We start from the raw sequence: 24,993 nt of genomic DNA, 5'->3' as shown, positions 1-24,993 counted from the left end.
ACCTCCACCATCACACAGTACTTTGCTTTTAAGAACGGCAAAACCGTGCCCCTTGCGTTAGCATTGGCAGCTTGTTGAAAGCTTGCTAGGTTACCGTTTGCACGGCGACTAGGCATCTCACAAGTCGTGTATGAGTCCCTTTTTTCCTTGGGCGGCCCTCAATCCAATGTTGGGTCCCTGAATTGGCCCTCAGTCAGTTTGAGAACCCCTGATATAGATGCATGATGACATCTATGACATTTCTTCTTTTTAATAATCAAGAATGATGTTCCTCCCCTTTTATACACACACATTTGAATACTATATTTTGTTCCACAAATTATATGACATAAACGGGGAATCAAATACATCGGGGGCCAAGCAGCACTGAACACTTAAAGGGTACACATAGCACCTCCTTCTCCACACGGCTAAGCTGCCAATAATAGCTGAGACGGAGCAATATTTGGCAATTTGTTTGGCTTTTCTCTCTTTGACATTGCAGCAATTCTCAGACCACTCAACATGGTGCATTTATATACATTTATTAATTTAATTTCCTGTATAAAAAAGATGCAATTTTCTGTTGTGTTCATACTTGAAAAGGACCGGAAGGGTCGAAACGTTGTATCTGCTATTTTTTGTCACAATTAAAACACCTTGGAGCATCAAAAGTGAGTTGCGAGCCCCGCCTTGTTTCATGTACTACTGTGAGTGACGGTTGTGTGTGTGTCTCTGCAGGGGAACACAGGCAGAGAGGGGGTGCTGTTCCTCCGGCTGTACCTGCTCCAGAGTCTGCTGTGCTACATCGACGGCAACGACACGCAGGCCAGACACAAGTTACACAAGGTAACGCCCTCCGGTCCAGGGGTTCCCAAAGTTTTCAGGCAGCGACCCCCGAAATAACGGTGTCAGAGAGCCGCGACCCCCACTATTATAGGGTCGCGGCACGGCCGACCCGTGTTCGATTCCCGGACCTGTCGTTATTTGTAGGGATGCACGATAATTATCGGGCCGATATCAGCAATTATGACGTCATCCCGATAAACCCGATACCGTTATTGATAGCTCCGATAATATATAATAAATGTTTTGGTTGAAAGAAATCCGGTGTGGGTGGATTTTGATGAAGGGCGCTTGTTTTTATTATAGCCTCCTCCCGTTTTGCCAGTACTGTGGTACGACTGATAGCGTGTGGTTTAGGAACAGGGAGTTTTTCACAAATCCAGCGCTCCCTTTCTTGGCTGTGACGTAGTCATGTTACATTCGGAGGCAGACAGTCGATTTGCCAATTACGTCCCACCGCTTGCACCCACCTCTTCTTCTTACCACCAATCAGAAGCTCTCATTAGTTTATTTACTTCCGGATTGTCAGCCATTATTCTACTCGGAGCTAACGTTAGCTCCCCGCCAGCCACATTGACAAGTACCAGCGCTTATACATTACTGGCAAATGTCTTGTTGCACTTGTGGCAACGAGCGTTGTCAGCATCGACTTTAGTAAAATAGACCCAGACTTTTGAACGTTTCGTTCTGTCCGCCATGATGAGAGCAGAGCTGTCTGTACTCGACAGCACCTGTGTGTGTGTGTGTGAGTGAGTGTGTGTGTGAGCACAGCACAGCACAGCCCGCTCCTCGCGCAGGCAGAGACACCGAGGCAGGAGAGATATAGAAAACGGCCAACAAGATTAGTTTGCAACGTTTAAATTCCTAAAAAAAACCTCCATAATTTCTCGAGTACCGATAGCAGTACCGATGACGTCGGAGCTTATAAATACTAAAAAAAAAATTGTTTTGATCAAAAAAGAAATATATATACATTAAAAAAAATTATAATACAATAAATATCGGTTATCGGTATCGGTTATCGGCTTGAGGAGCATAAAGTTATCGGTGTCAAAAAATCAATATCGTGCATCCCTAGTTATTTGCCGAATGTCTTCCCCCCACTCTGTCTCCCGTTCCTCCTCTCTCTCTCTCTACTGGACTGCCCAGTAGTAAAAAGCGATAAACGCTAAAAAAAATAAATCTAAAAAAATAAAAATAATAAAACAGGCTAGCATATGTCAATGATTAGCAACAACACTGATTTTGATGGATTTTTTGTTTTTTGTAAGGGTCCCGCCTCCACCAATCACATGCGGCTCCCTTTGTGTGTGTGTGTGTGTGTGTGTGTGTGAGCGAGAGAGAGAGAGAGATAGTTCTCCAACTTGTGTGAGTTTACACTGCGTTACCCTCTGTTGCAGTGATCTCCTGGTTGTTCCCCACCTAGGTTATCTAACTATCACGCCGCTGCAACTAGACACACTGGCCTGGCCTGTTTCTAAGTTCAGTGGCCTGACTGCATGATTTCTTTTTTATAATAATAAATAAAATGATGTAATCAATACATTCTGGAAATCATCTCGCGACCCCCCCCCCCCCCCCCCCCCCCCCCCCGCGGCTGCTCGCGACACCCACTTTGGGAACCACTGCTCTAGTCCACGTTCCCTACTCCCTCCAGTCCACCTGCCCTACTCCCTCTAGTCCACCTGCCCTACGCCCTCTAGTCCACCTGCCCTACGCCCTCCAGTCCACCTGCCCTACGCCCTCTAGTCCACCTGCCCTACGCCCTCTAGTCCACCTGCCCTACGCCCTCTAGTCCACCTGCCCTACTCCCTCCAGTCCACCTGCCCTACTCCCTCCAGTCCACCTGCCCTACGCCCTCTAGTCCACCTGCCCTACGCCCTCCAGTCCACCTGCCCTACGCCCTCCAGTCCACCTGCCCTACGCCCTCTAGTCCACCTGCCCTACGCCCTCCAGTCCACCTGCCCTACGCCCTCTAGTCCACCTGCCCTACTCCCTCCAGTCCACCTGCCCTACTCCCTCCAGTCCACCTGCCCTACTCCCTCCAGTCCACCTGCCCTACGCCCTCCAGTCCACCTGCCCTACTCCCTCCAGTCCACCTGCCCTACGCCCTCTAGTCCACCTGCCCTACGCCCTCCAGTTCACCTGCCCTACTCCCTCTAGTCCACCTGCCCTACTCCCTCCAGTCCACCTGCCCTACGCCCTCTAGTCCACCTGCCCTACGCCCTCCAGTCCACCTGCCCTACTCCCTCCAGTCCACCTGCCCTACTCCCTCTAGTCCACCTGCCCTACGCCCTCCAGTCCACCTGCCCTACTCCCTCCAGTCCACCTGCCCTACTCCCTCTAGTCCACCTGCCCTACGCCCTCTAGTCCACCTGCCCTACTCCCTCCAGTCCACCTGCCCTACGCCCTCTAGTCCACCTGCCCTACTCCCTCTAGTCCACCTGCCCTACTCCCTCTAGTCCACCTGCCCTACGCCCTCTAGTCCACCTGCCCTACTCCCTCCAGTCCACCTGCCCTACTCCCTCCAGTCCACCTGCCCTACTCCCTCCAGTCCACCTGCCCTACGCCCTCTAGTCCACCTGCCCTACGCCCTCCAGTCCACCTGCCCTACGCCCTCCAGTCCACCTGCTCTACTCCCTCCAGTCCACCTGCCCTACTCCCTCTAGTCCACCTGCCCTACTCCCTCTAGTCCACCTGCCCTACTCCCTCTAGTCCACCTGCCCTACTCCCTCTAGTCCACCTGCCCTACTCCCTCTAGTCCACCTGCCCTACGCCCTCTAGTCCACCTGCCCTACTCCCTCCAGTCCACCTGCCCTACTCCCTCTAGTCCACCTGCCCTACTCCCTCTAGTCCACCTGCCCTACGCCCTCTAGTCCACCTGCCCTACTCCCTCCAGTCCACCTGCCCTACTCCCTCTAGTCCACCTGCCCTACGCCCTCCAGTCCACCTGCCCTACGCCCTCCAGTCCACCTGCCCTACGCCCTCTAGTCCACCTGCCCTACGCCCTCCAGTCCACCTGCCCTACGCCCTCTAGTCCACCTGCCCTACTCCCTCCAGTCCACCTGCCCTACTCCCTCTAGTCCACCTGCCCTACGCCCTCTAGTCCACCTGCCCTACGCCCTCCAGTCCACCTGCCCTACTCCCTCTAGTCCACCTGCCCTACTCCCTCTAGTCCACCTGCCCTACGCCCTCTAGTCCACCTGCCCTACTCCCTCTAGTCCACCTGCCCTACTCCCTCTAGTCCACCTGCCCTACTCCCTCCAGTCCACCTGCCCTACTCCCTCCAGTCCACCTGCCCTACTCCCTCTAGTCCACCTGCCCTACTCCCTCTAGTCCACCTGCCCTACTCCCTCTAGTCCACCTGCCCTACTCCCTCTAGTCCACCTGCCCTACGCCCTCTAGTCCACCTGCCCTACTCCCTCCAGTCCACCTGCCCTACGCCCTCTAGTCCACCTGCCCTACTCCCTCCAGTCCACCTGCCCTACGCCCTCTAGTCCACCTGCCCTACTCCCTCTAGTCCACCTGCCCTACTCCCTCTAGTCCACCTGCCCTACTCCCTCTAGTCCACCTGCCCTACTCCCTCCAGTCCACCTGCCCTACGCCCTCTAGTCCACCTGCCCTACGCCCTCTAGTCCACCTGCCCTACGCCCTCTAGTCCACCTGCCCTACTCCCTCCAGTCCACCTGCCCTACGCCCTCTAGTCCACCTGCCCTACTCCCTCTAGTCCACCTGCCCTACTCCCTCCAGTCCACCTGCCCTACTCCCTCCAGTCCACCTGCCCTACTCCCTCTAGTCCACCTGCCCTACTCCCTCTAGTCCACCTGCCCTACGCCCTCCAGTCCACCTGCCCTACTCCCTCTAGTCCACCTGCCCTACTCCCTCTAGTCCACCTGCCCTACGCCCTCTAGTCCACCTGCCCTACTCCCTCTAGTCCACGTTCCCTACGCCTTCCAGTCCACCTGCCCTACGCCCTCTAGTCCACCTGCCCTACTCCCTCTAGTCCACCTGCCCTACTCCCTCTAGTCCACCTGCCCTACGCCCTCCAGTCCACCTGCCCTACTCCCTCTAGTCCACCTGCCCTACGCCCTCCAGTCCACCTGCCCTACGCCCTCCAGTCCACCTGCCCTACTCCCTCTAGTCCACCTGCCCTACGCCCTCCAGTCCACCTGCCCTACGCCCTCCAGTCCACCTGCCCTACGCCCTCTAGTCCACCTGCCCTACGCCCTCCAGTCCACCTGCCCTACTCCCTCCAGTCCACCTGCCCTACTCCCTCCAGTCCACCTGCCCTACTCCCTCTAGTCCACCTGCCCTACGCCCTCTAGTCCACCTGCCCTACTCCCTCCAGTCCACCTGCCCTACTCCCTCCAGTCCACCTGCCCTACTCCCTCTAGTCCACCTGCCCTACTCCCTCCAGTCCACCTGCCCTACTCCCTCCAGTCCACCTGCCCTACTCCCTCCAGTCCACCTGCCCTACGCCCTCCAGTCCACCTGCCCTACGCCCTCTAGTCCACCTGCCCTACTCCCTCTAGTCCACCTGCCCTACGCCCTCCAGTCCACCTGCCCTACGCCCTCTAGTCCACCTGCCCTACTCCCTCTAGTCCACCTGCCCTACTCCCTCCAGTCCACCTGCCCTACGCCCTCTAGTCCACCTGCCCTACTCCCTCTAGTCCACCTGCCCTACTCCCTCCAGTCCACCTGCCCTACTCCCTCCAGTCCACCTGCCCTACTCCCTCTAGTCCACCTGCCCTACTCCCTCCAGTCCACCTGCCCTACTCCCTCCAGTCCACCTGCCCTACGCCCTCTAGTCCACCTGCCCTACTCCCTCTAGTCCACCTGCCCTACTCCCTCTAGTCCACCTGCCCTACTCCCTCCAGTCCACCTGCCCTACTCCCTCTAGTCCACCTGCCCTACGCCCTCCAGTCCACCTGCCCTACGCCCTCCAGTCCACCTGCCCTACTCCCTCCAGAAGAAGCGGAGTCTGAGTCTCTCTGTTCTTGCTGCGTGTATACGGAGGCGCTTGCCTGACCGCAGCAGCTTGACCAGACTGTTGTTGGGCTGATGAGGGTCCTTCATGATCCTGCAGGCTCTGGATCTGCACCGCAGTGCAATAAAGTAAGAGTATGTTTTGACAGTGTGTGTGGTTATTCCCTGCTAGGTGGAGGAGCTGTATAGTCGCCTGAGTCTGGACCCAGAGAAGGTGACTCAGCTGCTGGCGCTGGGCTTCAGCGAGCGGGAGGTCCGCCTGGGGCTCAGGGCGTGTCAGGGGAACGTGAACGAGGCCGCCATGCACATCACCAACAGGAGACAGGTACGGGGGGGTCGGGACAGACCAACGCACGGGCACGTGCACATTCAAAGATATACTCGTGTCCCAGTCGTGGGTAGCCTCCACCAGTCTCCACGAAAATAAGGAATGGCAATAATGGAGACAATGTTTTCAATTAAAATGTCAAACCATCCGAGTTAAGATGTTAGAGAGAGACAGAGTGACTGTGTTAAGATGTTAGAGAGAGAGAGAGAGACAGAGTGACTGTGTTAAGATGTTCGAGAGAGGGCACCCTTGTGGCGCACCGCATAGTGCCTTGCACACCCACGCGGTCGCCCCGGGTTCGCCTCCCGCTCCCGGGGGATAATTTGTCGCATGTTCTCCCCGCTCTTCTCCCGTTCACCCTCTCCTCTGTCGGTCATGTCTGACCATGAAAAAGCTGGAAAAAAGGCAAAAAATGTATCTTTAAAAGATGTTAGAGAGAGACAGAGTGACTGTGTTAAGATGTTAGAGAGAGAGAGAGAGAGAGAGAGAGACAGAGTGACTGTGTTAAGATGTTAGAGAGAGAGAGAGAGAGAGAGACAGAGTGACTGTGTTAAAATGTTAGAGAGAGAGACAGAGTGACTGTGTTAAGATGTTAGAGAGAGAGAGAGAGAGACACAGTGACTGTGTTAAGATGTTAGAGAGAGAGACAGAGTGACTGTGTTAAGATGTTAGAGAGAGAGAGAGACACAGTGACTGTGTTAAGATGTTAGAGAGAGAGACAGAGACAGAGTGACTGTGTTAAGATGTTAGAGAGAGAGAGAGAGACAGAGTGACTGTGTTAAGATGTTAGAGAGAGAGACAGAGTGACTGTGTTAAGATGTTAGAGAGAGAGAGAGAGAGACACAGTGACTGTGTTAAGATGTTAGAGAGAGAGAGAGAGTGACTGTGTTAAGATGTTAGAGAGAGAGAGAGAGAGAGAGACAGAGTGACTGTGTTAAGATGTTAGAGAGAGAGAGAGAGAGAGACAGAGTGACTGTGTTAAGATGTTAGAGAGAGAGAGAGAAAGACAGAGTGACTGTGTTAAGATGTTAGAGAGAGAGAGAGAGAGAGACAGAGTGACTGTGTTAAGATGTTAGAGAGAGAGAGAGACAGAGTGACTGTTAAGATGTTAGAGAGATTGACTGTGTTAAGACGTTAGAGAGAGAGAGTGACTGTGTTAAGACGTTAGAGAGAGAGAGTGACTGTGTTAAGATGTTAGAGAGAGAGAGAGACAGAGACAGAGTGACTGTGTTAAGATGTTAGAGAGAGAGAGACAGAGACAGAGTGATTGTGTTAAGATGTTAGATAGAGAGAGACAGAGACAGAGACAGTGATTGTGTTAAGATGTTAGATAGAGAGAGAGAGAGAGAGAGAGAGAGAGAGAGAGAGAGAGAGACAGTGATTGTGTTCTTTTTTATTTTTTTTATTTATCCTTTATTTATCCAGGAATGTCCCATTGAGATACAAGATCTCTTCTTCCAGGGAGTCCTGACCAACACAGCACACAACAAGTTTCAACATAAAACAGGGCATTAAACAAAAAACATACAATTCAAATATAAATACAGAGGGTCATTTGTGCAGTGGCAAGGAGCATAATCACATCAACAATAGCATCAGGTAAAACAGTTACATGTTTCATAAAGGGCCAATCGTAGCATACCTTTAAAAGCATTCACAGTAGGAAGTGCCTGTAGACAAAGTTTTACTTGCAGCGTATTCCATAAAAAGGGAGCATAGTGGGAGAATGCAGCTTTACCAAGCTCTGACTGCATCAAAGGAACATTTAACAGCATCCCATTTGCTGCTCGTCTGGTATTAAAAAAGCAAGTATAAAAGGACAGAAGTCTGGAGATATATAAGGGCAGCTTACCTAGCAATGACTTAAGGATAAAAATCAACATGTGTGATTGTCTTCTTTGGTACAGAGAGGACCATCCTAATGACTGATACAAAGTGCAGTGGTGGGTGCGAGAGCCTGCACCCATTACAAAACGTATGGCAGTATGGTACGCAGAATCCAGCTTTTTAAGCAGGGAGGAAGGAGCATGCATATAGATTACATCGCCATAGTCTAATACAGGCAGAAAGGAACTCTGCACAATTCTCTTCCTGGCTTCAGACGGGAAACATTTCTTTAACCGGAAGAAAAAGCCCAGTTTAGGTCTAAGTTTTCTCAGTAGGTTCCCAATATGAACATCAAAGGCCATCTTTTCATCAATCCATATGCCCAGATATTTATAGGATGCTACTTTGTCAAGGCATGTCCCTTCCAGTGTCAGAATCGGGGGGACAGCTGTATTAGCTCGAGAGCGAGAGAAGGTCATGTACTTGGTCTTTTTTGCATTAAGGACCAGTCTTAGCCTTAGCAAGGAGTGTTGTAGTGTATTAAAAGCATCCTGTAGAAGCTCTATGGCCTGAGTTAAAGAGGAAGCCACTGTGTAAACAACTGTATCATCGGCGTATAAATGAAAACGTGCTGGGTTAATCCCATTTCCTAGTTCATTTATAAAGATGGAAAATAAGACAGGGGCCAAAATAGAACCTTGTGGAACACCTTTGTTTACAGTAAGAGCAGCTGAGGTATAATCTTCTACTGAAACACACCGAGTTCTTTCAGATAGATAGTTTTAAGATGTGGGGGGGGGAGGTGGCGCACGGAGATTACGTTCGTCACCAACACCGGGAGACACTAGGATTCGCCTGTTCGAATCCAGCTCCCGGCGTTGCTATCAGCTTGGCTGTCCTCTCACGCTGATACAATTGGCTGTATCAGGGGGTGGGAAGCTGAAGGGTGGGTCCTGGGCGTTGTGGACAGCGACCCCTACAGTTCGGTCGGGGCGCCTGCTCAGCGAGGGTTGGATCTGAGGAGAGATAGTGTGGCCTCCCACACGCTACACTCTCCCCGGTGAGAACCTGCGCGGCCAGGTTGGCCTGCCCCAGGCTGCACATGCGTCGGAGGAAAGCATGTGACAGTCTCCGGTCTCCCGGACCAACAGTAGGGGAAAGTACGCAACAACCAGGAAGGGTGGGATGGGAGAAAAATCGGGAAAAAGGAGGAGAAGAAAGAAAAAAAATAAATAAAATATGTGAGAGAGAGAGACAGAGACAGAGTGATTGTGTTAAGACGTTAGAGAGAGAGAGAGTGACTGTGTTAAGATGTTAGATAGAGAGAGAGAGAGAGAGAGTGACTGTGTTAAGATGTTAGATAGAGAGAGAGAGAGAGAGAGACAGTGATTGTGTTAAGATGTGAGAGAGAGAGAGTGATTGTGTTAAGATGTGTGAGAGAGAGAGTGACTGTGTTCTGCTGTGTTCATCCAGGAGCGTGAGGAGCTGAAGGGGAGAGAGAGGGAGAAGATGAGGATGAGAGTGGAGGGCATCGCCGTCCTCCGAGAACTGGGCTACTCCAAGAGAGACGCGGCCAGCGCCCTGTACCAGGCTGACGGAGACGTGGACAAGGCCTACGGAGTGCGTACCTGTCTGTCTGTCTGTCTGTCTGTCTGTCTGTCTGTCTGTCTGTCTGTCTGTCTGTCTGTCTGTCTGTCTGTCTGTCTGTCTGTGAATCCAAGTCAAGTGTTCCTTTATGAATCCCCTTGGGGAAATGCAATTGCCATAGCAGCATGGGGGGGGGGGCAGGATAGGTAATAATAATAATAATAATAATAATAATAATAATAATAATAATAATAATAATAATAATAATAATAATAATAATAATAATAATAATAATAATAATAATAATAATAATAATAGAACAAAGTGCAAATAGTAGTAGTAGAGTGACAAGATTCAATAAAACGGTAGTAATAGTGATGATGGTCCAAACCGTCGTAACACACTGCACCAGAGTCTGTGCACTGTCCTAACGGTTCTCAAGTTCACCAGCCGTCTGTCAATTAGGACTAGACAGATAAATCAGACATTTGCAAGGAAATACTATTTAAAATAAATTTGGAAATGTAAGCGCCCAAATATTGAAATCTTGAGTTTTTTTTAGCATCCAGAAAGGATTTATGAGAAACATTTATTAGGTAGGTTTTCAAAAGAGCGTAACCCTACTTCCAATCTATGCCTATGTTTTGTGGATCTATTTGAAATAGAACGCCTGGGGAACCACTTCCAAAATCCATCTGTACACACTATTAGAAAACGAGGCAACACTTAAGAGCTGAAAACATCTCTTTTGAAAAAGTTTTTAATGTGCAAAAGAAACCTACTGTTTGATTTATTATTGATTGAAAACTTTATTAACAGATTGCAGAATGGGTACAATACAGTACGGCTCAATACAAACAACAGCTAAGAGGATGCAGACCAGAAAAATACTTTCGTCTTGTTTACATCAGGGTCCTCTATTTTCAATTCATCCAAGTTTGTAATGAAGAACTAACGGGCATAACCTTGTAGCCTAGCATTCAGTCTATCCTGTATTGATGACAATCTTTTGGAAATATTGTTGGAAATATACATTTCACCCAATTAAACCCTATAGCATTTTTGGTTGCTTTGTATGGCAAATGCATTAAAATATATACATAACGAGTGCAAGCCAAGCCAAATGGTGAAGCGCAGATTGCGTCGGAGTGCAAATTGGTCATTGGCGTCTCTTTACAGCCCCACTCCGTTCCTTTCATGATCTTACTAATTTCATCTATGTTTTTGTATACTATTAAATCTTAGATGACTGGATGCCCAGATTATCTAAATGCCTTCGTATAACTGCCCATATCAAAAAGCTTGCAAGATTCGTATACATATTTTTCCATATGTGTATTGATATAAACTCCCCCCCCCCCCCCCCCCCACCAGATTCTTGTAGACACCCAGGCTGTCCAGGCAACCAATAACAACACAGGAGAGATCGCCATTGATCCAGAGAAGGTGGAACAGGTAAGTTGACATCCGAGTCGTTTTCTTTTCCAGTCGAGGTTCAGTTCCAGTCGACCAGTTGGGGACCTCTGCAGGGTGCTAAGCAGAGAACGGCAGACTAGTTGGGTTGCATTGAATAGACCGAAAGGAGTGTGAATAGCTAGCTTTAGCCATAAACGCCACTGGCAAAACGTCAGAGAAAATAACACCCATTGTCTTTGTAGCCGTGCGAGGGAGAATGGAATGGAGAATAATATGTCTCACGGCTTCAGAAAACAAGAATTGAGAATCCATGTAGGATTTCTTCTTCGTCTTGTTTCTAAAGAAAACATCCTTGCCACAACAGTTTTTTTTTTCTTTTTTTTTTTCTTTATATTTTTTGATCTTTTTCCCCCTCCATTTTCCTCCGATTTTCTCCCATCCCAATGTTAGTCGTTATGCCAATTCCCAATCCCCTTCCTGGTCGCTGCGCACTTACCCCCCACAGTCGGTCTGGGAGAGTGGAGGCTATCACGTGCTTCCTCCGACACACGTTCAGCCAATCAACCGCTTCTTTTCACCTGGCAGCGCGGATTCTCATTGAGAGGGCGTAGCGTGTGGAAGGATCACACTATCCCACTCAGGTCCTATCCGCGCTTAGCAGGCGCCCCGACCGAACTGTAGGAGTCGCTGTTTACAACGACCCGGACCCACCCCGCCAGCTTCTCCCACCCTCTAATACTGCCAATTGTATTAGTGTGAACGGCCAGCCAAGCTGGTGACAACCCCGGAGCTGTGAGCTGGATTCGAACAGGCGAATCTAGCCGCTCCGGGGTTTGGTGACGAACGCAATCTCCGTTACGCCACCTGACCGCCCCATAGTTTATTATTTTGATCGTTTGCACTTATCTATCTTACTCGTCTTGACTCTGGAGAAGTCACTATCGTTTGTAGGATAGTTTGAGCGAGCACTATTCTGCGGTTTCAGAGGGAAAACGACTGAACATCATCATTCTTATGGTTCCATCTTTGCTATGCCAGCGTAACCTTGTTGGTATGGAGGTGCCCAGGACCAGGCTCAAAACCAGGGGGGGGACAGAGCCTTCGCTGCTGCAGCCCCTTGGCTCTGGAACAGCCCCCCCCCCCCCCCACATTAGATCTTCCCGGAGCCTAGAGGCCTTTAAACCGCTGCTGAAAACACACCTGTTCTCCCTGGCCTTTGATCAGAGTTAGCCTGCCACCTGTCAACTACGTTTGCTGTTACTCTGGACCTTTTTGTATCTATTTGATTACTTCTTGTCACTTTTTTTTATATTGCACCTTGTTTCTTAGTGTACTATACTTATTTACTGTAATTTAGTGTATTTTATTTGTTACTGTACTGTACGTGTTTTTTTTTATTGTGTTCTAGTATGTAAAGCACGCTGGGTGGCTTTTAGTCATTGTAAACGTGCTATATAAATAAAGCTGACTTGACTTGGTATTATGCTATCTCTCATCTGATTTATTGCTTATTATTATCTCTCTCTGTCTCGCTCTCTCTCTGTCTCTCTTTCTCTTTCCTCTCTCTCTTTCCCCTATATCTCTCTGTATCTCTCTCTCTTTGTCTCTCCCATCTCACTCTCACCCCTCTCACTCTCACTATCTCTCTTTCTCTGTCTCTCTATCTCCCCCCCCCCTCTCTCTCTCTATTTCCCCCCTCTCTCTTTCCCCTCTCTCTCTCTCTGTCTCCTCTTTTCCCTCTCTCTCTTTCCCCCCTCTGTCTCTATCTCTCTCTCTATCCCCCTCTCTTGCTCTCTCTTTCCCCTCTCTCTCTCTCTGTATCCTCTCTTTCCCCGCTCTCTCTCTCTCCTCTCTCTATCCTCCTCTCTCTCTTCCCCCTCTCTCTCTTATGTCTCCTCTCTTTCCCCTCTCTCTCTTTCCCCTCTCTCTCTTCCCCCCCCTCTCTCCCCCCCTCTCTCTCTCCCCCTCCCCCTCTCTCTTTCCCCTCTCTCTCCCCCCTATCTCTCTCTCTCCCCCTCTCTCTCTCTCTCTAGCTGGTGTGTCTTGGCTTTGAGAGGGAGATGGCCGAGGCGGCTCTGGGTCTGATGCTCGGCAACGTACAGCTGGCGACGCAGCTGTTGCTAGACAACCAGGGAATCCTCCCGCCGGATCTCCTCTCCCCGTCTCCTCCCTGCTCCTCCTCCTCCTCGTCGGAGGAGCCTAGCACCTCCTCGGAGACTTCAGGTGGGAGAACAGGAAGGAAACCCAACACACACAAGCGCAAAAGTGAGCGTGTGTCTTTGACGTGGTGCACGGGGCACTTGGGAACGGGGGGGGGGGGGAAGGGGATGTCGCTGTCGAGTGCAGGCAACCACTTTATCTTTGGGGGCGGTAGGCCTGGCCATCGAAATTCGATCCTTTTTTTACGGTATAGATCGAATTGCTTCACTACTATGGAAAAATGCTGTGGTATCGGAAGTTGTTATCGAATGTTAATCTCATCTGTGTCAGTGTGAGCCAATAAGCACGTTTGTTGTTGTTTGTTTGTTTGTTTGTTTGTTTGTTTGGATATGAACAAGCCGCGTTGAGAATAAACCAGTAGCCTGGTCGCCAGTCTGTCTGGTAACCTGGTAGTCTGTCTGGTAGCCTGGTAGCCTGTCTGGTAGCCTGGTAGTCTGTCTGGTAGCCTGTCTGATAGTCTGTCTGGTAGCCTGGTAGCCTGTCTGATAGTCTGTCTGGTAGCCTGGTAGTCTGTCTGGTAGCCTGTCTGATAGTCTGTCTGGTAGCCTGGTAGTCTGTCTGGTAGCCTGGCAGTCTGTCTGGTAGCCTGGTAGTCTGTCTGATAGTCTGTCTGGTAGCCTGGTAGTCTGTCTGATAGTCTGTCTGGTAGCCTGGTAGTCTGTCTGGTAGCCTGGCAGTCTATGTATCTCCTAGTCACTGCATTACCACCTCCACAACCTCAACCACAAAGCAACATCAGTCATTGTAGCTGCCTAGAGAATGAATAGGTTACGCCTCAACCTGGTAAATGAGCGAGGTCTCTGCTCCGTAACCTTGGCAGCAGAAGGTGGTGTCTGCAGCCATTATGTCATAGTGACTCTTAGCTAAGATAAGATAATATATTCCTTTATTGATCCCCTTGGGGAAATGCAGGCATCATAGCAGCATGGGGGAGGGGAGGTACAGGTAGTACAAACAAGCAGAACAAACAAGCTCTGCCTTCACTCAGGAGGAGCTACAGTGGGCAGGTCACTTCAATCTCTGATACCTCGATTGTCACTCTCGCTCGCCATGGTAACGGAGTAACCATAAGTAAAAGCTCAGCCCCTCCTCTCCTCTTGTGTGTTTGGTAGGCGTGGCAACCTCTGGCTGGTGGAGTAACCATAAGTAAAAGCTCAGCCCCTCCTCTCCTCTTGTGTGTTTGGTAGGCGTGGCAACCTCTGGCTGGCGTTGAGAAAAAGTACTTTTCTCCAAACACGAGAAAGACCCAGAGTGCAATTCCCCTTTAAAACAGCCACAGCTGCTGTTCATTTTGGAACACCAGTACTTGCTAAACATTTGCAATAGGGGTGCACCGATGTATCGGTCGGGTATCGGTATCGGCCGATAAGTGCCTTGTTGACTGCAATCGGCCTATCGGCCGATAAGCTCAAATGTGCCGATGGCAGTAGCCGATAAATATCCATCAATTTGTGTCGCGCCAAAAGGCAAAAAAAAATAAGTTCAGTCGCGACCAGCACAACGCCGCCTCCACACACACAAGCTACTGCATCAAAGTTACTACTTATGATTAACAAAGGCATTTGTTTTGTGGCATTAACGTTATATAGTTAGTGTTACACGTTCAATAACATCAGCATATTATTTACCCGAACATAGCAAGTAGCAAGCATTACTCAATTCATAGCTCAGTTCCTTCCGTTGCTCAGAGCCCGTACTGAGCTGTACCCATTCTGCAATCTGTTAATAAAGTTTTCAATCAGACAAATGTATAGAAAAGCTTTGTTTTATTATAACATTCGTTGCAGTAAAATCATTATGCCTCATTTGGTCATCCTGCGGAGTGCTGGTAATCTACTCGTGGCCGGCGGGGAGCTAACGTTATTAGCGCGTTGGTTTGCTGTTGATTTCTCGCTGCAGATCAATGGCGGACATCCAGGAAGTAAAAAACGAATACGTGCTTGCCGATTGGTGGTAACAGCAGAGGCGGGTGCAAGCGGTGTGACGTAATTGGCAGAATCGACTGTCAATCAAAATTGTTCTGTTGCATTGCTTTGGTTGAGAGCTCTGGTTGAGACAATAGTATCCAGCTGCAGCCCGGCAGACCATACTGGGAGAGAGATAGTGCAACATGGCATGGTGGAATTAATACCATAAACATATTTCTTGATGTTTCCTTTTTTTTAAGTAAGTAAAGAGGCCTATGTTCATATCGGTGAGCACAATTTGTAACACAAAAAGAGAGACGTGTAGCCTATTTATTTAATATTTTATTTATTCATTTTATTATTATTATTTTATTTGTTGCCATGGCTAAAATAATAGTCAAGCATAGGGCTAAAACATTTTCATAAACAATAATATAATTTTTTGTTATTTGGTTATAATAAGGGCTTTTCTATGCATTTGTCTGATTGATTGATTGAAAGCTTTATTGACAGATTGCAGAGTGGGTACAATACAGTACAGCTCAGTGGACTGGAGGATGAAGACCAGAAAAGGACTTTCGGCTTTTTTACCTAAGTGTCCTCCATTTTCAATGCATCAAAACATTTAGAGACGTACAAATATACAGTAGTTTCATAATTATTATTTTTTTAAGTACACATTTTTTTTATTTAATTTTTTGCCACAAATATCGGTATCGGTATCGGCCGATTGTGTTAGTTGACCTAACACAATCGGTATCGGTATCGGTGGCAAATTTTCATATCGGTGCATCCCTAGTTTGCACACCTACTAGTAGGCTTCTTTGCCTATAGTTTCTTCAAGTTTCTTTAATAGTTGTCATACAGAAGTACAGAATACTTTCATACAAAATGCTTCTTACGGTTACGCTCCAGAGACTGTGCTAGACAAGATAGTATCAAATAACATATATACAAATATATACAGATTTAAAGTTGATGCACAACAAAACTCTAGATTTAAAAGAAATGTGTCTTTTGTCTTTGTTGTCTTTGCAAACGTTTTTTTCATGGTGCTTGTTGACCTATTCAGTCCGTTAACAAACGGCATGCTGTTAGAATATTTCCATTTGATTGTCTTTGGTGCCACCTATGGCAATAGGTGGTAATTGCAGGTGTGTTTATGGACCACTTCAAAACCAAACACTGTGTGCCTTCAATCAGTTGGCAGTTTGCACCTGGGTAACCAGTAGTAACGCATGAAAGAGAAATGTAATGATGTCTTCTGATACGGTAAATATATTTCTCCTGGGAATGTCGCCACAGGCACCCATTTCATAATACTTGGTAATGCTGCATGAGCTTTCGTCAGTGGGCCATAGGCTCATTCGCCATTGTGTTACCTCACTCAGTGTGATAGACACAGTAGTGACTTAACAAACATTTATTTAATTTGGTTGGTACTTTAATACGAGTCCCATTCCTCAAAACATCTATAGGAAATGTAACTATTACACTAGCTACTTCATCACTATAACTGAAGCCACATATGGCATCACTGGAGTCATGATGGTGCATTATGTAAGTGTGTAATGCTGCACAGTGACTGCATTGTACTGTTGTAGGGCTGTCTTAAATACTTCGAAGCTTCGTTCGATGGGCACGGGATTCGAATGGGAAAATATAATTTGAATATATTAAAAAAAAAGAAAAAAAAATATATATCAATTTTCGTTTATTAAAATGTTTTTTTATCCCCCCCTCCCACCTGCAAAATATTGCGCTTCCAATGCAACGAACGAAGGTTGCAACATAATTATGTAATGTAATGTGGTTGGCTGTGTAACGGAGAGCAGCCGCCCAGGCAGCGCAGCTCCCGACTCATTCATTTAATTAATCCAATCCAATCCACTTTATTTATAGAGCACATTTAAAAACAAAAGTTGACCAAAGTGCTGTACTGCCAAAATCCCACAACATAATATAAAAAAAATCTATACCGGTATATATATATTATTTTTTTCTTTTTTCTCTCTCTCGAAGCTTCGAATTAAAATCGAATCTCGGCCCCGAAGCTTCGATTGCCATAAAAAGCTTCGAAGGTCAGCCCTAGACTGTTATAAGAAGTGCATAGAGTGCATCCCGGGGTGGTCCAGCTCGCATCGGGATCGGACTTGCACACAGTCCGGACAGTAATCCGGCCACGATGCCCACGAGAGCAAATGCGAGAGGAAGAGCAGGGAGAAGCACTGCGGACACAGTCCAGCCCACGGAAGACGCCTGTGGACAACCATGCAATCTCAAAACATCACATCTTCATGGTCACATCTCAAAAACTCTCTCTCTCTCTCTCTCTCTCTCTCTCTCTCTCTCTCTCTCTCTCTCTCTCTCTCTCTCTCTCTGTATCTGTCTCTCGTTTTCTCTCTGTATCTCTGTCTGTCTCTCTCTCTCTGTATCTGTCTCTCTGTCCTCTCTCCTCTCTCTTTCTCTGTCTCTCTCTTTCTCTCTCTTTCTCTTTCTCTTTCTCTCTTTCTCTCTATCTCTCTCTCTTTCTCTCTCTCTCTCCCTCTCTCCCTGTCTCTCTTATCTCTCTTTCTATCTGTCTCTCTGTCTCTCTCTCCCTCCCTCCCTGTCTATCTGTCTCTCTCTCCTCTCTCTCTCTCTCTGTCTGTGCAGAGGACAGTGAGCTGGTGAACGAGGTGTTGGGGGACATCTCTCGTGACGAGGAGGACTACCTGGATCTCACACTGGAGGAAGAGAGCGAGCTGATCGCCACCATGAAGTCTTACCTCACCACGGGCCACACACACACCATCTAGTAGCACGTTCAGAAATATTTGTCTCCCACTACTCGTGTGTCCGTATGACCGTTGGATTTGAACAATAACTTAGCGAAACGGGACGCAAAGACATACTAGTGCGTTCTGGTCTCGACCGTACCATTGTTGACATTTTAACAAAAAACGTTTCTAAATGTAACTTATTTCAGTTTCTATAGGCTACAGAACATTCATAGCAGTTTTATCGTTTTACTCTAGCGGTTCATCATTTTGTTTCATCAAGCCAATGTGAAATTCTCACTCAAGCGGAAACATTTTCGACTTCAGCGTATATCTCTGTGCTGCAGTGTGCGCCACCTGGAGCACAGCTATAGTCTTGTCTCGCTCTGTTCGCCAGTTTCCATTGACTTTGCATCAGTGCTACCTTTTGAATCTCTCTTTGCGGCCTATTTGAACAGACTTTAACACACAGACAGACACACACCTACAACCTTACCACATACCTGCGTGCCATTGTTGGTTGTCCAGTTTCGATGGTTTTGTTTTATATATATATATATAACAGTTCAGCAACAGTTCAGCTGAAATAATAAAGATTCTTGATTTGTTGTATATTCTGGCTTCTTAACCCTTTCACTACCACACTACAGAAGGTTAACCTTTCACTACCACACTACAGACTTAACCCTCTGTAGTGTGGTAGTGAAAGGGTTAACCTTCTGTAGTGTGGCTGTGAAAGGGTTAAAGTGTCAGGTTGGGGTCCCTACTCCTGGCGCGTTCCCTATATGACGACTACAGAGCGGCTGCAACCTTAGTTCTCAGTATGGCATCAACAATGGCTCCAGCTCAGAAGGACTTGTTTAAACACACACACACACTCACTCACTCACTCACACACACAATGGGACAAGTGCTGTTTGAAGAAAAATAGCAGACAGAACATCCTCCTAATATACGCTTGTGAAAAGCCATGTTCTGTTTGAACATTATTTAATTTCACAGCAATCAGTCCAGTGATATTATTTGTTATTTAATTCTTGCTCAATAAAATTTTGTTTTGGCTCCGCGTTCAGTTGTAGCCTCATGGGCACAAGATTTATTTCCCTCGGCCTCTCCCTCCTGAATTTGGATTGCCAAGAAGTATTTCATACATTAATATTGAGACATGACATTTTTGTAAAAGTGCCACAGACTTAGATTGTCTGTAATTCCATTTGAGTTATGTACATGTTGATTTTGGAAAACCTGTTGGATTAATTAAAATTCTCTGTTGTTAATGGCAGTCGTTGTGTATTATGTGTCGAGTCACTTACAAAACTGTGAAATATTATTTAGGTACATTTTTGTAAAGTTGTTTCTTTCCTCTGCATTCCTATACAGTGCAGATGTTTTGTATTAATTTGAACCAGGCAGATGGGGGTGATCTAAGTTAAACTATACAGTGTTCTATACACGCCGTGTATGAAAAAACATCACTGAGAAATTAGAACTGTCAATTGAGAAATGATGAGTTATCTTACTAGTTACTATTAGTAGTTGAGATGAAAAAGGTTCTCATGGCACTTATAGAAGAATTGTTGGTATATAAATACATTTTTGCTAAATATTGGATGAATAACACTTAAAGGATTACATTATGCAGTTTTGGAGGAGGGGGATTTGTTTGCTGAGCCTGCAAAAGACATTCACTGTAATTCTTAGAATTATTTTATTATGGGGCGGTTAGGTGGCCGAGCGGAGATTGCGTTCGTCACCAGCCCCGGAGCTGAGCTGGATTTGCCTGTTCGAATCCAGCTCACAGCTCCGGGGTTGTCACCAGCTTGGCTGGCCGTCTGCACTGATACAATTGGCTGTATCAGAGGGTGGGAGAAGCTGGCGGGGTGGGTCCGGGTCGTTGTAAACAGCGACTCCTACAGTTCGGTCGGGGCGCCTGCTAAGCGCGGATTGGACGTGAGGGGGATAGTGTGGTCCTCCCACACGCTACGCCCTCTCAATGAGAATCCGCGCTGCCAGGTGAAAAGAAGCGGTGATTGGCTGGACGTGTGTCGGAGGAAGCACGTGGTAGCCTCCACTCTCCCAGATGATCTGACTGTGGGGGGTAAGTGCGCAGCGACCAGGAAGGGACTGGGAATTGGCATACGACTAACATTGGGATGGGAGAAAATCGGAGGAAAATGGAGGGGGAAAAAGACAAAAAAAAAAAAAAATTATTATCGTAAATGAAAACAAAATCATGTTGAGGCACTATGAACCAAATATAAGCCTCGAGTCTAGCCTGTCCAGCTTCAAAACTGTTCCAGGGATCCAATTATCCTCTGAGGACAGTTTTTGTTTATTCAGTTATGAAAATATACCTTCAATATACCTTCTAGAAATTACTAACTTCTCTCAAAACAACATGGTGCACCTTTAAGGGGAGACCACCCCCCTAGGAAAAAAAAAGTATGAAATCATTTGCAAACATCTTAATTGTTTAGAATAGTAAAAAAAATATATAATTTTTTTTGGTTGCATACTTTTATTACCCAAAAAGGGGCGTGGTCTGTTCAAAATTGCCCCTTTTTCCATGTTACCCCAAGCAAAATTGTGCAAAAATGGATTATAGATATTTTCTCATGGTTTTTCATGTTACTACATTAAAAAACAAACTTTTTGTTAGAGGATTTTTTTGATATGCCACTCGATCAGGGATACATCTTTTCTATAAAATGTTCAAAAAATCTGGATGAGTGATATATCAAAAAATCCTCTAACAGAAAGTTGTGGTATATGGATAGGAGGAAACGTGGCCAGTTTGGTATGTGGAGGTACTAGAGAAATTGAGATTTTTTATTTTATGTGTAATACAAACTCATAAAATCTCATTTTGAGAAAAACGCCTTTAAAGTTTTGTATTGTCTGTAAATCAGGCTATGTATGACATATCAACAAACCATTTGGCACAAAGAAGCAGGATATAGATATGAATAAAGGTGGAAAGTTTGGTGTGTGTAGATGCTAGGGAAATGGTACATGTCTACCCTATTTGGGAAAACGCCTTCAAAGTTCTGTATTGTAAAATGCCATACAAATTTTTTTTAAACCGCTATTTACAAACACAACACCCAATCAAACCATTAGTAATAGACAACCTAAACACATGCCTGATAATTGAATAACATAATAACAATAATAATGATGTAGTAGTAGTAACAGTTTAGTAACAAACAACACAACCGATTACTGTACCCCAGAGGCGGGGCTAGGGGGTGGCTACTTGGGCTCAAGCCCCGAATGTATTTAAAAAAAAATCATTTATATATATATATATATTTTTGGGACACTTAATCATTGTTACATGAAAATATGTTTGCACCAGATTTAGCAGAAGCTAATTTCCATCTGTAGTCTATCCAGCTGCTAACTATATTTGAGTGAGTTAAGTCTTGGTGTTATGGTAGACTCAGACCTAAGCTTTAAATCACAATCAACAAGTTGACAAAAATATAATTCTTCCACCTTAGAAACATAGCTAAAGTACGGCCATTTATAAATCAAAAGGAAGCTGAAAACCAGATCCATGCCTTTATCTCAAGCCGACTCGACTACTGTAATGCACTCCTTACCGGCCTCCCGAAAAAATACGATGATAATTATTTTATTGCAATGCACTATTGCATTATTTTATTCTATTTTACTAACTATTTTATTGCACTGCACTATTTTACTTTGTATCAGTGATAATCAAACCGTAAACAAAGACGCAACACTTTCAGTGCCAGATGGCGCTGTTTACTGTTACTGTTGAAAGGCCAGCGCATTTTAACATGGGGATATGTGGCTGTGTTTGCAGGCCTAAAGCTATATTATATATTATAGCTATGGATCTAATAATATAGTCGATTGTCATTGAGTTTCTTCCGGTCAAGATGCAAAAAACAGATCATTTTTCCATCCATACATTTCCGTTTTATACCGTCGTGAATATGAGTGTGAGAGAAATGGAGTGCAATAGCGGCCGCAAGGTGTTAGGCGGCGGTATTTGACTTTTGAGATCTCAGACCCATCCCCCGTGATAATAACACAGGCTGCCGGCATGTCTTTATGAATGGAAATATCGAATAAAAGAAACAACAATGAAAACCCGCCTATACTCTGGGTTTCGGGGGTCCTGGCGCTCAACGTTCGGCGAGTTAACCCTAGATCTTAGATCCTAATATGAAAAACGATGTGATTTAATGTTCTGTCTTACCTTGACTTTGTCTATTTTACTGCTATCTATTTTATGCTTTATGTCTGCACTTTATGCATTGCTCTTGATCTGCCAATGTTGTGCTCATTTTATGCCTGTCTTTTTGTACTGCTGTGAAGCACTTTGAGCTGCAATTCTTGTATGAAAGGTGCTATACAAACACAGTGTATTATTATTATTATTATTATTATTATTATTATTATTATTATTATTATTATTATTATTATTATTATTATTATTATTATTATTATTATTATTATTATTATTATTATTATTATTATTATTATTATTATTATTATTATTATTATTATTATTATTATTATTATTATTAATTATTATAGTTTGCTTCATTAATTAAAGGGTGTGAATTTAAGTGTTCTCTAGTGCCTTTTGTCCGCTTTAAGGTGGTGGTATACGTTAAAGGTTGTGGTGTCGAAGTTAAAAAAATCCGTGCCCGCTAACGCTAATTTTTTTGGCCATTTTTTTATTGATGAAAACGCATAATATGGTTTTTACCTACATTCGGATCAGCAGTTCAGCACCTGCACTGTTGGTGGGTGAGCCTAGTAAAGGATGTCGCATTGCGTTCATCTTCAATGAATGGACCAATGCAATAGTCTACCAAAGCCCCCCCTCTCTCTCTATATATCTCACACACACACACACACACACACACACACACACACACACACACACACACACACACACACACACACACACACACACACACACACACACACACACACACACACACACACACACACACACTCATACACACACACACACACACACACACTTCAGAAACAAACATAGTATCAATGAGAGCATCAATAATACACCTGAGTGATGTCTAGTAAAAAAATAAATAAAAAATTGGGCCCCCCCCCCCCCCCAGTGCTGGGCCCTTGGAATCATCCTAAGCTACCCCCCCCCCCCCAGCTACGCCCCTGAACGCGGGCACCTATCTGGGCTAAGCCCCGGATCTCCTACAATCCTAAATCCGCCCCCGCCAGGAGTCAGTCAAGGGGCTGTAGGCCTCCGTGCTACACAGGTGGTTTTCACCGTCAAACCCTCCCACCTGAGGACAGGACACATGAGAGGAATGTTTTAGTATGTGGTTAAGGCAGGCAGGCAGACACTATTAATCCACTTACGTGAGTGAATGGGTGAATGTGAGGCATAAGTTATAAAGTACTTTGGATAAAAGCGCTATATAAATGCAGTCCATTCATAACTGCTGCCTGGTGACACACACTTAACATTCCCTTCACATGTTACTGTACTGTACATGTTATAACTGCTGCCTGATGACACACACTTAACATTCCCTTCACATGTTACTGTACATGTTATAACTGCTGCCTGGTGACACACACTTAACATTCCCTTCACATGTTACTGTACATGTTATAACTGCTGCCTGGTGACACACACTTAACATTCCCTCCACATGTTACTGTACATGTTATAACATAAGGTTATCCTATAACCCTAGTTATATGAATACTGGCTGAGCGTCTCGCTCTGCCTTCTGAGATATCATTATCTCCAGCACCTACTGTGCCACGGAAACCAAAACACATGCACCCACTTGCACGTGACCACGCCACTCCCCTGCGTGCCCCGACAACAGGCAGGAAGTGGTCACGCCCTCACCCTTCCAAGTTCGAATTCCATACGCGGAAAACATCCAAGGGACTTCAGGGCGCTGAAGAGCGAGACGCTCAGCCAGTATTCATATAACTAGGGTTATAGGATAACCTTAAGTTATATTTCATTACTGGCATCGCGTCTCGCTCTGCCTTCTGAGATAAAGGGCAGAGCGGACGCGTGGCCACGACAAATGCACCCCATGAGGGCCCGTAAGCCCCAGCCAGGGAGGAGGGGAGTCCCGTCCGCGTGTAGCCTTTTTCCAAGGCGTCCCCCTCGCTATGAGTGTAACAGGACGCTCTGTGTTCATAGCCATTCATCTCTAAAGCTAACCACTATTTGTAAAAGCCACAACCACATTACCATATTTGTAATAATGTAAATCATTGTGTCGTTGTACATATTGTGTATAGAACGTGAGTAGCTAACAATTGAGAGGTCAAGTCTTGCTGGGGGTCGCGCAGGACATTAAAAGCGCGACAAATCGAATTTGAGTCAAATTGGTGCTTTCAGGAATCATTGTCTACTACTGCACCACCCCCCCCCCCCCCCCCCCCCCCCACACTCTCAAGTCTGCTGCAGAAAGAGGAATGCTCAAGGTCTGTGCACGAGGCCACGCCGGGGAGTCAGTCAAGATAAGAACAGGTACCCGACATCTCACCTCCCCCACCAGATCTGGCTCGGCACTCCCCCCACCCCCAATCCCTACCCAGACCCCCCAAGCGCCGTAAGAATTTTTCTGGACGGCTGCCAACTAGTATGCGCGTTGTAGGAGGGGAACCTAATACTGTCTCCCGATCCCGCCCGTCCGCCCCCTCTCTCTGGACTATCTTTTCCTCCCTCCCTCCCGCCACCTGGCGCGACGACACTTTGTTTTCAACTACTTTGTTGTTGTTGCAGCCTGACTATCGCATATGGCGTCTCAGGCATTCTGTAGATGACATGTGTCAACAAATGTACATGTCTGTGTGAATTTATGTTGTGCCGTTGTTACTGTAAAAATGTAATGATTGTGATGTTGTTATTATTAATGAGACGATGAGCTGTATGTGTGTGTCACTGGAATTTCCCCAAGGGGATTAATAAAGGAATATCTTATCTTATCTTATCTTAACCAGTCCCCCACCTGACAGCGCATAACAGGTGGGTGACGGTCAACATTCTGAACCTACAATGGGACAGGTCCAGCATGGGTCTGACACCCCCCCCCCCCCCGATTTCTCGGGCACCAGAGAATATTGGGAGGAAACGCCGCTC

General features: G+C 46.5%; 1 protein-coding gene across 3 annotated transcripts in view; it reads left to right on the top strand.

The window, feature by feature from the left end:
- Positions 1-19,132, top strand: part of nub1 (negative regulator of ubiquitin-like proteins 1) — a 32,808-nt gene extending 13,676 nt beyond the window's left edge. For 2 of the 3 annotated variants that reach the window (XM_084326212.1, XM_084326213.1), the window contains 6 exons: positions 721-828; positions 5,984-6,136; positions 9,440-9,586; positions 10,928-11,008; positions 13,003-13,234; positions 17,752-19,132. In XM_084326212.1, the coding sequence (XP_084182338.1) occupies positions 721-828; positions 5,984-6,136; positions 9,440-9,586; positions 10,928-11,008; positions 13,003-13,234; positions 17,752-17,894 (864 nt within the window). In that variant the 3' untranslated portion in view covers positions 17,895-19,132. The remainder of the gene's footprint in view (positions 1-720; positions 829-5,983; positions 6,137-9,439; positions 9,587-10,927; positions 11,009-13,002; positions 13,235-17,751) is intronic. The other variant, XM_084326214.1, reaches the window with a different exon arrangement.
- Positions 19,133-24,993: the final 5,861 nt, after the last annotated feature.

The sequence above is a fragment of the Notolepis coatsorum genome (genome assembly GCF_963971535.1).
Source record: "Notolepis coatsorum genome assembly, chromosome: 12".
Lineage (NCBI taxonomy): Eukaryota > Metazoa > Chordata > Actinopteri > Aulopiformes > Paralepididae > Notolepis > Notolepis coatsorum.
The sequence above is the reverse complement of the archived record's forward strand: the minus strand, read 5'-3'. Positions and strand labels throughout refer to the sequence as shown.